This window comes from Homalodisca vitripennis, chromosome X (assembly GCF_021130785.1).
Source record: "Homalodisca vitripennis isolate AUS2020 chromosome X, UT_GWSS_2.1, whole genome shotgun sequence".
Lineage (NCBI taxonomy): Eukaryota > Metazoa > Arthropoda > Insecta > Hemiptera > Cicadellidae > Homalodisca > Homalodisca vitripennis.
In genome coordinates, this window is record NC_060215.1 from 128,396,855 (window position 1) to 128,415,148 (window position 18,294).

The window sequence follows — 18,294 nt, forward strand, 5'->3', positions numbered from 1 at the left end:
GTTAAATATTTTGTTTCTTGAAGATTTTGTTTTGCTCTAAGGGAGATGCATTACTTTTTATATTGGAGGTCTGACGTTGCTGCCTGGTTCTAAAAAAGGTGAGATGTTCATTTTTATAGGAGCAAGTTGATTTCTATGATAATTGGCTTTGACATGTTCTATATTCTTTTCATAAAACTCAAGGAAGGTTTCTGAGGTCTCAAGTCTTGTAGCAGTTATGGGTGGCCTTCTCATCGATGAAGGGGGTGCAAGGGCAGGGGCTTCAAGAGTGGATGCTGTATTTATTTCAGTTGAGTGTGGTAGGTTGTTACTTTCTAAACTAAGTCTAAGTTCCTCATTGGTGTAAGTTTTTGTCAAATCCACTGCATTAGACTTTTGATTGCATAAGCTATTATCCTTTTTATTCTCTGCTTGGGGTTGTTCCTTTAGAAGAGGGTAGTTTTTATTCTGGAAAGCCTTAAACTTTGCAGACTGAAGAGAGACACTGATTTGGTCTCTATGTTTACCCCAATTGGACTTCACATCTTTAGGTCTTCGTATGTTGACATGTGTGTTTGTGGTAGACAGGTAACATCTTGTGGTGTTTTGTAGGGGGATATTTTCAGTCTGGGTGCTTTGCTCATATACAACTAGCTTTTGCTGACTTGATGAACAGTGGCACTGAGGCTTAACACTCAAGTCTTTAAGGGTAGTCTCCATGCTGTTCTGCCTGGATTTAATTTGGGATATTTCTAGCAAGATAGCCGTCAAGTTTTGTGGCTTGTCTTGCGTAAAAAGTTCACATTTTTCAGTTTGAGTTACAGTGTCAGTTTTGCTTGAGGTTTTCAGCTGTTGTTTGGCTACTCCTGCGTTCAAAACTAAAAGTTGTTTCTCGAGATCCCTGTTTTTTGTAACATATTTTTCAATTATCTGTTCCTGTTTCCTGTCATGGTCTTCAGATAAGTTTTGAATTTCCATTACATTTTTCTTTTCTTTTTCAATCTGAGCTTCAGCTTCAGCTAACTTTTGGGATAAGGTTTCAATTTTCCCAAGAAATTTTTCCTCTTCTTCGGCCATTTCTTCAATCTTTGCCTCATTACTGGCTAATTTACATTGTAAACATGATAACTTGTTTTCTACAATAGTCAGTTGTTCTTTTAAAAACTTGTTTTCCTCCAGCAGTGCCGATCCTATTGTAGCAGCCATAGCAAGCTTATCATCTTCATTTTCTAAAATACTGCTCTCTAGAGTTTTTATGGAGTTGTTTAGAATGTCTTTTTGGTTATGAGTATTTGATGTTAAGTCAGAGGAGGAAGGGTTGTCTATGGTATTTATAACTAGATCTTTGTCATAATCTGAGCCTCCTGCCTTACATGTGAAACATGTCCATGTTTTTATATCTTGAGAACTTAGTTTTTTCAAAGTTTTTTCTTTTACATTTTGGCAGCCTGCATGATACCACATGTTGCAAGGACCAGTGCACTTTAGACCTGAGTATTTCACTCCTATTTCACATGAGCCACAGGGATACTTAGTAGGCATTTTTTACCTTAGTTGGTTTGTAATATATATACTTTAGAGTAACAATAGTTGTCAATATAAAAAGTGTGATGCAGTTTTTTAGTTAAAGTTTGGAAATGTAGGCTTTGGCTGGTTGCTCCTGTTAAAAAATGGTAAAAATAACAGTTTTTTAGGTGAGCTTTGGCTGATTGCTCCTGTTAAATATGGTAAAAAAATAAAACAGTTTTTTAGGTGAGCTTTGGCTGATTGCTCCTGTTAAATATGGTAAAAAAATTAAACAGTTTTTTAGGTAAGCTTTGGCTGATTGCTCCTGTTATTGTTTCTTAAGTTCTAGAGGTCAAGTTTAATAGTCAACCAATGTTGAAATAAATGTGCTTGGTTAAATGGTAGCCAAGTGCCGTGTCAACTGAGATATGCAGTACAGCAGCAGCTGTATTGCTGTAGGTCAGCGCTGACAGTGCTGACTAGGTGTCCGGGTCAGTGCTCCAGTATCAGGTGGCCAAGTGCCGTGTGCCAGCACTGAGTGATGTGGAGGTTGAATGTCTGTTTGAAACAGGTGACGTGTATTAAGCCAGTTGTGTTGGCAGTTCTTATGACGTCACAGTAAGTATTTTATTTTCTTGAAAGAGAGTTAAGCTTGAATGAGTCTAACTTAAGTTATTAGTTTCATGCATACGAATTTTCTTCTTAATGAGATTTTTCTTAAAGCTCGTAGTTAATTATTGTCTTTAAAAAGTCTTGATGTTAAAATAGAGCTTGCTTAGTCATTTTCAGTTTTTGTCAAATAATTAAAAAATGGTTTGATTAGATATTGTATTTTGTAAGTGAATGGACTTACTGTTAATCCAGGAAGGTTTATACACAAGTATAGTAAAATTTGTTGGTTATTTACCACCTTTAATGCACTTTTTCCTGGAGCCACTTTACTATAGAACTATAGGCAGTCGGCCATGTTTGTTTGAATGTACTAATATTTTGACTGCCCAAAACATACTATTGTCTTTGTTGTAGGTAATGCTGATTAACGCAATGGCTCTTACTCAGCAGTGTTCTATCAGACAATTTTACCCAGGCCGGGGCCCTCAGGGGGCCTGGGCCAGCCCCACCAAACTTGTGTGGGGGTGGATAGTGTTACATGATGTGGCCCCGGCCAAATATCTTTTCCGGGCCCCCGAAAGCTGAGTACAGTGGATGCTACCGATGTGAACTAGACCGATCTGGACGAGTGGACCTTCTGCTTTTCACTTTACCATGTTTACCTTTGCCATGTTCAGACATGTTGACGTGTTGCGCTGTTCTTTGCTTGGTAAGAAAGATGGACTCAATACCCAGTTTGGTATTTTACTCAGTATTCCTATTAATATAGCAGCAAAATTTTCCTTAAAGCAAAGCCTATGAATAAATCTATAAAAGCACGTTCTTTTAAAGCAGAAATTGACGCAAACTGAATTATTGTCTTCAAAAATAAGGCTGGGAAACAGTCACATCAAGTTGTGATGTCAACAAGCATTGTTTAAGTTATTTGCCCCATTAAAACTAACTATTAAAACAGATTACTAACAGAACTCCTCGCCTTTAATAAAGCCATTCCTAGGCAAAAATAATTTTATTTCCTTCAGGTCACTTTGAGTTCGGAATCGTAGTAATTTTGCAATTAAAATTTTCATACAGATTCAAAAGCAAAACTATGAAAACCTAAGGAAAATTAAAGGAGAATATATGACAAATAACATTTTACATTCATAAACTTAAATGTTGATTCATGGAAAATTATAAACAGATTTAGAAAGAAATCCCAAAAATAACGATACATTTTTGTTAAAAAAAACTATGCTTGTTTGTTAATAACTAATCCTAATGTTATTGCCAAAGAATAATATGTTATTAAAGGATATTTTATATGTTGATGTTGGTTAGTTGGTCGCAGTATTTATATTGTATTTGTCAGTATTCTGTATCAGTAAAGGATATGAGTACTACAGAGTACTAGATACAAAGTATCTGTCATCAGTATTTTTGGTTCTCAGTAATCGTTACAGATACTGGAGAAGAGTAACCATTATAAAGTACTGATTACTGAAATACCGTCTTACCTCTATTTAGAACAACTAAAATATAGATATATGTCTACAATAACCCCTTTTGTAATATGAAAACATGTTTTAATTACTCTACAGGAATTGCAGGTATTCAAAGTTGGAAATTTAGAAAATTCTGTCACTGGCTTAAATAAAAACAGCTGTAGCTAAATTTGGGAATGTTTTCAATGTACAAGACTTACACCTTCAGGAAGTCACATTTTAAAAATTATTTATTATATTTTCTATTTAAAAAACAAAAAGGTATCTCAAAAAAGTGTACTAATATTTGGACTGCCCGTAACATGCTATTGTCTTTGTTTGTTTTAGGTAATACTGATGTAACGCAATGACTCTTCTTCTGTGGGACGGCCTACTGCCATGCAATTACGAACTTGAATATTAAAAATCTTGAACAATATTGTGATTTATCGTATGTGTCTCAACAAAAAACGTGGGCGGATGGTGTTACATGACAGGGCCCCGGCCAAATATCCTTTCCGGGGCCCCGAAAGCTGATTACGGCGCTGCTGCACGGAAGTGCAGAGACAATTCAGAGTGGACGTTCATGTAATAAAATTTTTGACTGAGTTCGAGATCAACACACTGGACCATTGCTTGCATCAGAAATAAGGTGATTAAAATATTAAATTATAAAATATTTTTGAATTAAACATTTTATTTCTATACTTGCTATTTACAAGGAAATATATAAATTAGTAAATTGTTATTCATTTTTCTTACAATTATACTAGATTTTTGTTATTTGGCTTTAAAAGTTTTAACAGAACGGTGCTATTTTGTTAATATTAAAGCAAATCACACTATTGTTATTTTAATTTTCCTCTTATATAATACAGCCTTTGTGCAAAATTTGGTAACTGTAGTGTTTTAGTTCTTTTTTTTGTAGCTATTTTGTAGATTTTGTACAGGTTTAAATAAAAACAGCTGTGGGTAGATTTGTGAATATTTTATATGTATATGAGTTATACCTTCAGGAAGACATGATTTATGAAATTTTTTATTTTTAAAACACGTTTACATCTTTAATATATCTCATGTAAAAAGTAATTTTCTTATCTTCAACCGGTTTTCTGCAGGCCTGATTATAGATGACTTTAAATTGTTAGTTCTTACCACTGATCGTCAGTTGATCAATTTTCATAGCTTTTCTATTTTTCCTGTCTTTGCATTTAGAGTAAAACAAATTAACACACTCAAAACAATTAAATGATCACTTTTTTAATCGTTTGTACTTACTTTATTGTTCAATATTCAACACTTATTGTTTATGTTTAAAGCCTTGTATGAGTAGCCAAGCACAGAAAACTTTTTCAAACTTTGAAATCTATGTCAAAATAACTCTTTTATTAAATTTCAAATGTAACAAATGACTAACTATTCTTTCAAATTCCACCCTTAATATCGTGTGTCACCTCCTCTGGCTGAGATAACTGCTTGAATACACTTCTGAGGCTGTCTTGACAACTGCACCCATTCTTCTCTTAATGCCATTGCCAGCTCAGCCAGAGTCCTGGGGTGGATTGGCTGGTCCTAGATGCTTCTCCCTAGTTGATACCAGTTATTCCGCCCCACACTATTATTGAGCCCTCACCAAACGAAATCCTAGAAGTTAGGCAACAGTTAACAAACTGCTCATCCTTCTTCTCCATACTCTTAATACGGCCGTCATTACCAAAAAATTGTCAATTTTGACTCATTTGTGAATATTACCTTACGCCATTGTCTCAACTGCCAACGCCTATGGTCCTTGCGAATTGCAATCTTGCTCCCTTAAGATGTCCTGTCAATTACACTGCTTAGGGTAAAAACATAGTGGAGCGGCGAGGCTAGAGTGTAGCGGAGAAGGGAGCTGAGAGGGTTGAAAAGAATACATGCAGTTAGATGCGCTGAATCATAGTGGTGCGGATAGGGGCGCTGGTTCAAGTCTCGACACGCTAGTCTCTCCTCTCAGATATTGATACCCGAATTCTTTGCTCGAGGGTTCAGTCGAGCCTCGTTGGTCAAATCGACAATAAGTGCAGCTGTTATGGATACTGAAACATTTATTTTATCAGTGCGTGAACACAGTGCTGTCTGGGACCAACAACAATCCAGCCACCATAATAGATTCATCCTCGATCGTATGTGGAAGGAAATAGGCCAAGAAAACAACTGTACAGGTACGAGAAATTCATTTATTAGAACACAAACAAAACATTAAAATTATTGCTCATTGTCTTTCTTAAATTTGATGGGGTTTTCCTGGAAATATGCCTTGAATGTATCACGTAAAAGCAATGCTGCAGTTAGGTGTCGGCCCCTTCGTCTTGGCACAGGTTCGGTATCGCCTCAAGTCTTTTCACCAGGTATTACCTCGCTCAAATGTCTTTCAAATCCTTCTCTGTCAATTATTGTATTTTGAAGAACACAAACAGCTTTAACTTTGTGATCGGCAGTCTCGTGTTTAGCTTCAATACTCTTTGCGAGTATTCTCCATTTTGAATACAATATTCCGAATGTACACTCAATTGTTTTTCTCGCCCTTGAGTGCCGAAAGTTGTATGCAGTTTTTTCCATCGTTAGGTTGTCAGCTGGGTAAGGTGTTAATAATCGAAGGGACAGAGGATAAGCTTCATCGCCTAAAAAAACCATAGATGTTTTGACGTTATGTCCCTGGTAAATAACTATCATCTGGAATATTTAGCTGATTATTTTTAATTTGTAAGTACATATCTGAAGCTGCTAGTGTTGCTCCATCATTCTGTTTACCGAATCCTCCAACATCGATCATAGAAAATCTGTACTGAGCGTCGCAAACACCTTGTAAAGCTATTGAATAAAACTTTTTGTAGTTGTAGAACATCGTTCCAGAATGTGGAGGGGAAATAATTCTAACGTGTTTGATATCTATGCATCCAATACAATTTGGGAAATTCCAAATATTGTAGAACTCTTGGCTGGTGCGAAGAAACGTATCTGACGTAGGTACAGGCATGTGTATTGGTTGCAAAACATTCCATAGTTGTTTCATAGTTTCGCTTACTATTTTGCTTACTGTTGAAGCTCCAATTCTAAATGTGAATGATAGGCTTCTAAAGGATGCGCCGGTAGCCAGATATCTGAAATTAAAAACACTATAACAGTTAAGGGGTTATATCTAAATTTTTACTAAATAACAGAAAGTAACAACCCTATTCCTCGCTACATTCACCAAGGGTGTCTGCAGAAATTTTTCTCAGAGGGGGCAAAGCCTACCGGGGGGTTTGGGAGGTACAGTATAGATTACATCCTTCAAGAAAGCGGGGTCTAAGGGCCCTCTCCTTACATTAGAGTTCTATTTAATTTAGTAAACACACTGAATTATTAATTCATTATTTTATTTCAGTGAAAGAAGCGCAAAAGAAGTGGAAGGTACTTCGTGATTACTACAGAAGTGAGTTCCGAAAAAACGCAAAAAGAGAGATCAGGCCAGGGAGCAGATACTGTTTACAAACCTTAAAATTGGCCTTACTTTATGAGTTTGAAGTTTTTGAGAGGACAATTTCAGGCAAGACCCTCCAGTGGAAATATAACATTGAGTGAACACCGCTCTGAAAAGAGGAAAGCAGTTCAAACCGAAATAACAGAGGTGAGTGATAATAATCCTGATTCGCCTGATAATAAGGAAGACTAGCACAATATTACGTTTACTTTAATGTGGAGTTGTATCGTTAAGATTTTGGAAAAAACACCCTGATTAGCAAATGCACAATAAATTTGCATAATAAAACTTACCTGAGTGTAATAAGTAGCTTCTCGTCACATTCAATCGGCTGCTTTACAAAATTTGTATATTTGACCTCCATATGAGGAGAAATTAAGTTCAATATATATTCAAAGGTACTGTAATCCATTCTGGTGTACTGGAAAAATCCATCTGGATATTTCTTCAACTGGGGAAACAGATGGTGGTACTCTCCAAATTCCTTACGCTGCATATTTACAGGGTGCATTGCACAACTTCTATTACCTAAAACAATCATTTTCAGTGCACTATTCTCATACAACACAAAATCGTCGTCACTGTCTGAAGACATATTGAAAAGTGAACAACTGAAGCCTCTTGATTCACCGCGTTGATCGCCGCCGTACTATGTGCATGTGAAGCACCACTAGCATCGGGGGTCAAAACCCTCTCAGCTACCTTCTCCGCTACACCCTAGCCTCGCCGCTCCAATATGTTTTTACCCTTAGACAGGTCTCCTAGACTTCATTCCATCTTCCTGGAGTCAATTTCTCACAATGTTTCTCTGATACGAGTTCCAGTTGTATGAGTAAGGAAGGTCATTTGAAGTTCTCTAGCAATTTAAAACCGATTCTGAAGTGCAATAAATCATAAAATTCTTTGTCTTTTATGCATGTGGTGGACCTTGAACAACCTTGCCCTGGTCTTCCACGAAGAGTGCCTTGCTTTTGGTACTGTTTCCACAATCTTGAAACCACTGACTGACTTTTACACCTAAGAATCTATCCACATCCTACTGGAAACACCTGCTATCAAATTGACTTCCATACTGATATCTGTATTGGCCAAAAACCGTGTAAAACCCGCCATTAAAATTAAAAACAAACAGAATATGCATCAGCTGATCAACTGCTACAAGTTTAGCTAATTACAGAACTACAACTGACATATTTCTTATTTCATTCTTGTATGGATCTTATAAGCAAATCAGGGTTATTTATCTGTAACAGTACCATTCAAAAATTAAACAAAATAACTTATCTTCCTTATCAAGATGCTGCCTTTAACTATGGCCAAAGTACAACTCTTTCATGTCATTTATATGTATCCTATACAGAGAGCAATAGAAATGACCCCTTAAATGTTTTGAGCTGTATATCAATTAAACAATTAGTCAATTTATTGAAACCAGACACTGATTACACCACCTCAATCTTTCAACAAAGAATATAACATTTTAAAGCATTGCCCGGGTTGCGTAAAGCATGAACTTTCTTTTAAGTCCATTGTAATTTTGAACATTTTCTCATCCAAAGGTGTTTTGAATGACTTAATTGTATTTAATTTTTGTAGATTTTTTACATATATTTTCAATTTAAATTTGATAACTAAAGTGTGCTTGACCTTCGCAAGCAAACAAGAGGCATAGGAGTGACTAAATTGTAGGAGTGCGGGTAAGGAAACATGGCTTGTAGCCATTAGTGGGGAACAGCAAGTTCGTCGATTCTAAAATACTCTTTAAAATTAAACATAGAATCTGTTTAAATATGGTTCTCCTACTAAAAAACGTTAAATTTTAAATATTATTCTCCCAGAGGGATTTACATATGTTTATTCTAAAAAATATAAAGTTAACATTTTTTTCGGAAACATTTTATATATGGTGTAAATCAACTTGTGTATTATTAAATACAAATATATCTCTGTCTTTAGTCATATTTCACTCACCTACTATTAAAAAATTCATATTTCTTCAGCCATTTTTCATTGGACCTGATTTTAAAATGACCACTTCAAATGTATGTAATTCCTCGTGGAGTGACGAAAAAATTTGTTATTCTAATTCTGTTTAAAGAAGGTATCTTGAAGGATTGTAACTATATTGTTTTTAATACTTTATCCAACCAAAAATCTATTACACCACCTTGAACCGGTTATACTGGTGATTTGATTTTAGGTCCCTGAGAACAATTTTAAACCTCAAAATACTTATTTTTTCATTTACCTACATTATATTTACATCTTTATTTTTAGTCATAGAGTTATAGGGTATATCTCTTTAACAATATGGTTTATACGCTTCCTAACACTTTTTAGTTCTTTTAGTATTTTTATTGCTTACTCAGAAAAATCTCAAAATTGTTGTATTTTGTCATTTAAATATTCATAAAGTAAACATTATACAAGAATAACTAAAAAGCGTTTGGATGTTTATTAATCATATCTTTAAAATGAGGTATCTACCAACATTCTGTAATAAAAAAATAAGGCCATAGTATTTAAGTTTAACATAATGTGTACTCTTATTAACAGTTACACATACTTTTTTAAACTATGGGAGTTTTACATTCTAAAATATTTCTGTTTTCCTCTAGGAGCAAGAAATTTATTCATTTTAATGTTGAATTTAAAACTATAATTTTTTTTGTTTTCCAGGTTTTCCTTCCGCACATTTGATACAGGAATCGATATGCAGGACTTAAAAAAAGAATTGGGATTTTTGAGCCCATGAACATTTATTTAACTTAGGAATTGAATTAACCCTCAAACTGGCGGTGTCTGCTCCTGTACTGGCACCCTTTTATCAGCTGTTTGTAAAATTTACATTAAAGTGTTATATGCATCAATAAATACTTTAAATATACAACTTGTTATATATCATTATTTTCACAATATTCCAAATAATAAAAACAAATTATCTTCATTATTATTTTCTTATTTTCAAAAAAGATTTCAGTGTTTGAGTGTGCTTGATATGATTTTTTTGGATATTTTATAACTTTGCACTATCTTATCATATATGTGTGTAAGAATTATAAAAATTCCAAAATATACAAAACACAATTTTATATTTACCCAGAATATATATAGTGGTTACTTTTTACTAATTTGTGAACTTTTACAACACTTACCATACTATCAATGTATTTTCAGCCTTTTCGTACAATTACTTTACAACACTAGAACTTCAACCTACATATGACTTATAATATCATTAAGAAATAACAATAAATTATTTTTAATGTAATTTTATTACTTTAAAAAATGTTGGTGTTTGAATATTCATCATAAGAAGGTTTAATTTTTTTTATAATTTTGCACTATTTCATTATATATGTGTGAAAGGTTTATATAAATTCCAAACTATACAACAGAAGCACAATTTCATACTTACCAAAAATACACACATATATATATTTAGCGCTTTTACTTAAAAATGTTTAAATCTTTAGTGATTTTTAAACTTTTGCGCAAAATGTACTAACATTGTATTTTCAACCTTTTTCTGCAATTGATTTACAACACCGAAATTCAACCTAGTTATGAATTATTGTATGTCATCATATTATTGTATATTGTCTTCAGGAAAACTCAACGAATAATAATACTCGCTTATTATTGTTTTTTATTTTTTTAAATTGAACGTTGAATAAATCTGATGAGAGGAATTTTTTTCATTTGTTGTATTGTTGCAATATCATATTATCTGTGTGTAAAGTAGCTTATATAAGTTCACAAATATATATATATACTTATATATCAATATGAATTCTCTTTGTGTCATAAATAAAAAACCAAATATTGGAAAATTCTTTATACATTTTCGTACGTCTCAGCATACTTCTTCAGACGTAACGTCGAATATTGTATAACTATTTACAAATTTGTTTTATTAAACTAAATAGAGATATAAAAAAGAACTTAAATAGAATAATAAACAGTGGAAAATACCTCACAGCTGATGTTTCATCAGAAATACCAAAAAGAAAAACAACATATTTTTAGAAATTAACGAATGTTCAAACCTAAAAGAAATTTTTATTTTAAAACAAGTTGATGAGCAGTTTCGCTCCTTCTCAAATTAAATCTAGTTATCTTGTCATTGGTATGCAATGCAACATTATTGATTCCTTTTAATTTATAACATTTTTCAATTTTGTCCTGATTATCTTCCCTGGAATGTGCGAGGGTTTTGTCATCTCCATGAACAATACTGTAACGGTGACCTGTCATTCTAATACGAAGAGGGTTAGAGGTTTGGCCAATATATTGTTTATTACAAAAATTGTAACTTAGCTGATATATTATGTTGCTTGAATTACGATCAATAGTTCCTTTAATAGGATATGTTTTATTAGTTACGTTACTGCTAAAATTTTGACTAGACGACATAATTTTTGCATGTACAACAACATGGTTTTTGACAGTGTTTACTTTTTACTGTTTAATTGATGTAAACAAAACATGTTCTAGTGTGCAAAAAATAAAACATTAAAAACTACGAACCTTAAGTCAGATATTATTTAAATGAGCACGATATTTCTTTACTTTGGTTGTGAACTTACAGTTTTTGTGAAAATTTGATTAAAATATGTTCACCACCTAAGGGTTGAAACTTCCTTATTTTACTTTTATTTATAGGTAGGTCAACTAAAAAACACTTTTTGATAAGCATCTAATTTTATATATATCTTACACAATTTTGGTTTAAGCAAAATTGTAACAGTAACATTTATAAAATTTTTAATCAGCAATCTCTAGTTTGGTAGTTTTATTTTATTTTTGTTAGTACCGTACTACAACTATCGATATTCGTTAATAACACAAGTCATTAATACATGACTAGCGCCAATGAGAACTATGGTAAGACTATTGCAAATTAGCTATTCAGAGAGATGACCAGTCGGTGTTTATGGCCATTGCTCGCTGTCTCTTGTGGGAAGTGAGGAAACGACAGTGTCTGTTTTATATTTGTCAACCCCTACGAGTTTGCAGCTGGGCATTCCGAAAAATTACAAAGTATGAGCCTTGTGTCGGCTGTTATAGTTAAAATTTCAAAACAAAACTGAACTGTGATACTGTTCGACTACGAGTTTCAGTTTTTAACGCGAGTTAAAATATACCTTGAATATATGTATCAATGGGGGAGGTTACAATCCCCAAACTCTCCCCCTGGATACACCTATGACTATATATGTATCATTACTATCAAACAATTTGATGATGTTACCACAAGTCAGAGAACCTAGATAAAAGCAACTGTTTTCAAAATTAAGTTTATCTAGTATGGGCTTTGCAGTCCAAGTGGTAAAAATTATAGTTTTTACATCAGTGAAAAGTAAGTTCCATTGGGTACCATAATCATCTTTAAATATCAGACGATTGCTGTTTAGACATATAAATGCATAGTCAGGTGTATTAAGAAACCACTGATTTAAGAAATCTTCAACCACACCTAGATCACTATGCTTTATCACTATGCTAGATCACTATGCTAAAGAAATTTCTCTGTATGTCCCAGAAAACTTTGTATATGCAACCAGTTACTGTAGAACACCACCTCTTACTCATGGTGGGTCATCAATTTATGTTAAAAATTACTTGAAGTATGATATAATAGATTTATCCCAGTATTGCATTGATTTTATCTGTGAAGTCTCAGCAATTAAACTGGTACACTATGATCTTATCATTGTGTCAGTTTATAGAACTCCAAATTCAGATTTTAGGGTTTTTTTAAATAAGTTAGATGTTTTAATGTCATATATAGTATCTAAATCTTGCAAATATTTTGCTATAACAGGTGATTTTAATGTAAATATTTTAGAAACTCATAGGTTAGATGTTCAATGTTTTTTAGATGTTTTTAGATCCTTTAATTTATTTCCAACTAATTTTAAAGCAACTAGAGATTTGGCCTGTTTGGACAATGTATTCACAAATTTGGATGGTAGTAGTTTTGACTCCTCCTTGCTTGAACAAGACCTAATATCAGACCATGCTGGCTTATGGGTAAAATTTTTCATTTTGCCAAAAACATTAAAAAATAGTCAATGTTTTAAGAAAACAACGGAAAATTGTACCAAACGATTAATATCCCCTGAAAAACTACATAATCTAAAAGAATGTCTAAGTAATCTTGACTGGGGCAGTGTGTGTAATAGTAATGTAAATGTTATTGTTAAGTCATTTGTAAATATTTTAAGTGTTTATTTTAATATGTATTGTCCAAAAATCTCTGTAAAATGTAAACCTAAGAGAATTAACAAGGGGAACTGGTTTACTCCTGAATTAAGTATGATGAGAGATCAACTTTTAACTTTGTATGACAAATGGAAGGATACTTCAAGTTTAGTAGATAAGGCACGTTTTAAGAATTTTCAAAAAAATTACAGACAAGATATTACAAAGGCCAAAATTGCAGCCAATAGCAAGATGATTTCAAACTCAAAAAATTGTTGTAAAGCTGCATGGAAAGTTGCAAAAACTGAATGTAATCTGAATCCGATGTCACAGCCACCAATACCTATTAGTCCTGATATTTTAAATGATTTTTTTGTGAATGTGGCAGTAAATACAAATAATAACCTCTGCTCTGATTTTTTAGCAAACTCCCCTCAGCCACAACCAACTAGCAGTTTTCAATGGAAACTGATTGATGAAACTTTTGTTAAATCTGTTGTAAATAAAATGAGTAATTCCCGTTGTGAGGATGTGTATGGCCTTTCAAATTATGTTTTAAAAAATATTATTGATGTAATTGTAGTACCACTTACCTCACTTACCTATGTAATTAATTTAATTTTATCTCAAGGAGTTTACCCAAATTGTCTTAAAGTATCTAAAATTACACCTATTCATAAGAAAGGAGATGTAAAAAATCCAGACAATTATCGTCCCATTACAATTTATTGTACCCATTATAAGTAAAATTATTGAGTCATGTCTTGTAGCTCAACTCTATGAATATTTTGTAAATAATAATTTGCTATACACCTATCAATTTGGGTTTAGACCTAACCATTCAACTAGTGATGCAGTAGAAGCAATAGTAAACTTTGTCCTCAATGGTTTTGAAAATAAACTGGTAGTAGGAGCAAGTATGATTGATTTAAGTAAGGCGTTTGATACGGTTTCACATGGCTTATTGTCAAAAAAGCTAAAATATTATGGAATTTTGGACAAAGAGCTGCAATTGTTGAGTAGTTACCTTACAGATAGAAAACAAATAGTTTGTATACAAGACAAAGATTCTCAATTTTTAAATGTTTCAGCAGGGGTACCACAAGGTTCAGTACTGGGACCCTTTCTTTTTTTAATTTTTGTTAATTTTAGTTATAATGTTTCATCTTTTTCTGTTCTATATGCAGATGATACAACCATTACTAACTCTGGTTTGGATATTTTAGATGTGAAAATTCAACTTAAACATTCATTAAAACAAGCAAAACAATGGTTTCTTGCTAATGATCTGTTAATAAATGATACTAAGACTGAACAAATAATATTTACTTTAAAGAACCATTTATCGGATGTAGACTATGACTTGTTCAAACCTGTAAAATTGCTTGGTATTCATTTAGACAGCAAACTCTGTTGGGACGAACATGTTAATCATCTCTGTAAAAAACTGTCCAGAGTTACTTATCTTTTAAGAAAGTTGAAGGATTGCGTGAATCTGGATGTTCTTGTCATGATATACTTTGGCCTTTTTCATGCACATCTGAGCTATGGTATACGTCTTTGGGGTGGTTCTAGTTCAGCAAAAAGAGCCTTTATTTGGCAGAAGAAGGCTCTTAGAATAAAAACGGACTAGCCATGTCGGCTTCATGTAGAAACACTTTTCAACAACTTAATATTATGACTCTTGCATGTATCTACATTAGCTGTAACCTGATTTATGTTAAGAAAAACAGTAGTAATTTTAATCAAGCAAATTCAATACATGATTACAATACTAGACAAAAGAAAGATCTTGTTAAACCTAATGTTAGGCTTAATAAGTGTTTAGATAGTTTTAAGTATCAACAAATCTTGTTATACAATAAACTGCCGATGTCCATCAAGTCACTTCCTTGTAATAAATTTAGTTGTACTATTGCTAAGTGGCTTAAGAAGAAAGCATTTTATACTGCAGAAGAGTATATGAACTGTGATATGTTGGACTCGACACCTTAATTTTGTTTATAACTTCTTGACGATGACTATTGTGACTTGTTTACTTAATGGAAAATAAAGTTCTTGATTCTTTATTATCTGGGTGATTGTAGGACCAAAGAATAGCTATTATATTAATTTTTGAAATTGTTAAAAGCTTTAGAATAGTCATCTAATATCTTATCATCTAGCCATATACTTCTCAGCCAAGCATTGCTTTTGGCTTCATTTACCTGAGTGTTAATGTGACTTCTTGTGCACTAAAAGAGTAATTTAAGTCTTATCGTCTTAGTTCCTTTTCTTCTACAGCTTTGATAAAATGCATTAACTTCAATTTTGAGTTTCTCCAACAACATCAGAGCAAGAGGCAGCAGCTCCAGAAATGTTACAAGTTTGGTGATGTTCGACTCCAGTCCATCACCTTTAAAGCCAGGGCAGTTTGCTTCCCATTTTCTCAATTCAGAACAAACTTTAAGGACAATTTCCTCGCAAACGTAATCCAAGTTAATAGTTTGGTCCGGTATATTAGTGACAGGTAAAGTTATTGCTAAGTTTGCCCATGTTAAAACCATTATATACACAAAATGCAATAAAAACAGACTCTTAACATGTATCTATTGTTCTGCTTTTAGTTAAATAACAGTGTGCACATCAGCAATACTTCACAATTACAATCAAATTTACTATCCAAAGTCAAATGTTCAATACAGTAACTGAATTGGGTTATCCTCACCGGAGCTCGAACTTGTACACTTTAGACTTGCAGGCACAAATACAGGGCCGTTACATCGCAACAATAGCAGAGGTGGTAGGCAGGCTCCAGTGATAAGCAAGCCAGAGCGATGCAGAGAATTACAGCAGTGGTGCCTATCAAAACACTGACAGATGACCTACCGAAGCTTTGTGCTGTTCTCATCAACGAAAGGACTGCAACTGACTCCAAGTTGACTTAATCATTTCATTATTTATATAAAATGCTAGATTAGTATCGGAATATGTGACCAACTACTTTACTCACTCAAGAACTAAGGATCACAAATATTCTTGGAAATTAAAAGTTCATCTTGGTACATCTTATTAAATATTTAATTTCACCATTCTTTATGAAAGGTGAAATTTTATTAGAATTGAATTTTAGAATGTTTTCGTTGAGCTATCACTAATACCAACCCCCTTTATGAAAACAGTACTCCCTCATGTTTTGGTTTCTAACAACCTTTCAAACTAAAGAAGCTCCACCCACTCCAACAAACATCCTGTGCAGTTAAGCACACCAGTTGATCACCCCTTTTACCCCAATATTTGTGGTTAGTGACTGAGATACGAGGGTCATTCTGAAGTTTTGAGATATCGACAGACAGTTAATACTGCAATAATCAATCTGATTGTCGAAGCACCAATCAGTACCTGACAGGAACTTGGGGTTTTCTATGATTTTAAAGTCAGTTTGTCTCAACAGAAGTGCATGGAGCATCTCAAAATTGCCTTTGGTTGTGAAGCACCTTGCCTTAGTACTGTTTTTAAGGTGGTATCTGGAATTTAGAAGGGGCTGTAATTCACTTCAAGATGATGAACTTTAGGAAGGCCACATTACACCGTCACGAAAACATTGATCAGGTGCATGTAATGATCCAAGAGGACAGACACTACACTTATTTAATTGTTGAAGCTTTCACAGAGTTTGATCCACAACAGTAAGAAAAATATTTCATCACTTTCAGTGAGCAGACCCTCCAACTGCTTAATAATGGTGGCCATTTGATTATTTCCAACATTATCACTGGTGATGAGAAGTACGAGCCATTTTATCATGTTTCAACTCGAGGAGAGAGCCATTTATGGGTGTTTGAAGATGAGCCATCTCCGTTATGGTCAGAAAATGGATTAATACAGAAAGTAATGTACACTGTTTTCTTCTTTTTTAGCAAAAAAAAATTACAATATATATTAAAACTTTTAGAGTGACCCTCGTATAAGTGGTGCATGAGTATACATCGGAAAGTATAAACAAACCAGAAATTAACCCTTTTGAAGAAGCTTCTAGACCTATCAATTATCATCATTGATTTAAGAGAGGTCTTGAAGTACCTAACTAGACAGAGGTGGTTAAAGTGATGTCTCTGTTGTAGGCTTTCAGTTTTTATGTTACTATAATGAAGCACAAAAATTAATGTGGTTCTATACAAAGCAATGATGGAAAAGTACTGATTGCTATATCAAGTGTCATAGCACTAATGAACATCAACTGGTTTGGCAGTCTCCTCCTGTTGTACATTACAATCAGGAAGGTATGATCAAATCATTCTTATTACGTTGAGTTAGCTATTCGATACAATCGTTAAAATACAATTTATAATAATAGTGTTATAGCTTTAGTATAATTCAGTAAACAAATGTAATTGTAATATTATAAAGTATGGAAACATTTTCTTAATTTAATGGCATATTAAAAATTCTATTCAAGTAACCAGAGATTTTCATATAATTTAAATACTGAATAAAAAGTTTCAAATATGTATTATTTGTTATGGCATCTCAGAAACTATGAAAAGCTAAAAGTATATAAAATTGAGTTGACATTCGTAATTATAATTTAGACATAATTATTGAAATAAAGCTAATAATAATAAAGTGTAAGTTAAATAAAATTAAGTCAGTGGTCCAACAAATATTTTAAAATACAGTTTATTTAAATGAAAAAATGCAAGTACTTTTTCAACTCTCATATTTTCAAACCAATATACTGTAAAGTGCATTCTAGAATTGGCAAGTTTAAAATTACTTCCAGTGTATAAAAGTTCCATTTATGTGCATTATGGTTTATGAAAAGTTTGACTAGGCTGAAACATTTATTTAATTCTAACGCCTTGAATGCAATAAATTTTCTTACGCCAACCCATAATAAGTTATTATAATTATTAATTAGTCATAGGTTTAACTCAGAGATTCTACTTGAAAGAAATTTTTAAATGCAGATTTACGAAATATGATGAACTATTTAGTATCATTCTGCAAGTAACAATGACCAAAGTATTATGTAAGTTTTACTAC

The 18,294-nt window shown here is 33.1% G+C and overlaps 2 protein-coding genes and 1 long non-coding RNA gene across 10 annotated transcripts in view; 1 reads left to right on the forward strand and 2 right to left on the reverse strand.

Annotated features, from left to right (window-relative positions):
- LOC124369858 overlaps window positions 1-9,949 on the forward strand; it is a 43,713-nt gene extending 33,764 nt beyond the window's left edge. For all 8 annotated transcript variants that reach the window (XR_006923109.1, XR_006923114.1, XR_006923110.1 and 5 more), the window contains 4 exons: window positions 2,512-2,806; window positions 3,909-4,212; window positions 6,967-7,209; window positions 9,742-9,949. This is a non-coding gene — a long non-coding RNA (uncharacterized LOC124369858). The remainder of the gene's footprint in view (window positions 1-2,511; window positions 2,807-3,908; window positions 4,213-6,966; window positions 7,210-9,741) is intronic.
- Window positions 1-18,294, reverse strand: part of LOC124369856 (carbonic anhydrase 1-like) — a 162,728-nt gene that overhangs the window by 60,245 nt on the left and 84,189 nt on the right. The gene's annotated exons all lie outside the window — the stretch shown is intronic.
- Window positions 5,757-7,749, reverse strand: LOC124369857 (protein ALP1-like). Its single transcript, XM_046827987.1, has 2 exons — window positions 7,356-7,749; window positions 5,757-6,700 (listed from the first exon to the last, which is right to left on the reverse strand). The coding sequence occupies exons 1-2, from the start codon at window positions 7,655-7,657 to the stop codon at window positions 6,247-6,249; spliced, it is 756 nt and encodes a 251-aa protein (XP_046683943.1). The 5' UTR covers window positions 7,658-7,749; the 3' UTR covers window positions 5,757-6,246.

Coding starts and splice junctions, on each gene's coding strand:
- LOC124369857 (XM_046827987.1), bottom strand. CDS start 7,657: ATGTCTTCAGACAGTGACGACGATTTTGTGTTGTATGAGAATAGTGCA. Junction 6,701..7,355: donor AAGCTACTTATTACACTCAG/GTAAGTTTTATT, acceptor TTTTAATTTCAG/ATATCTGGCTACCGGCGCAT.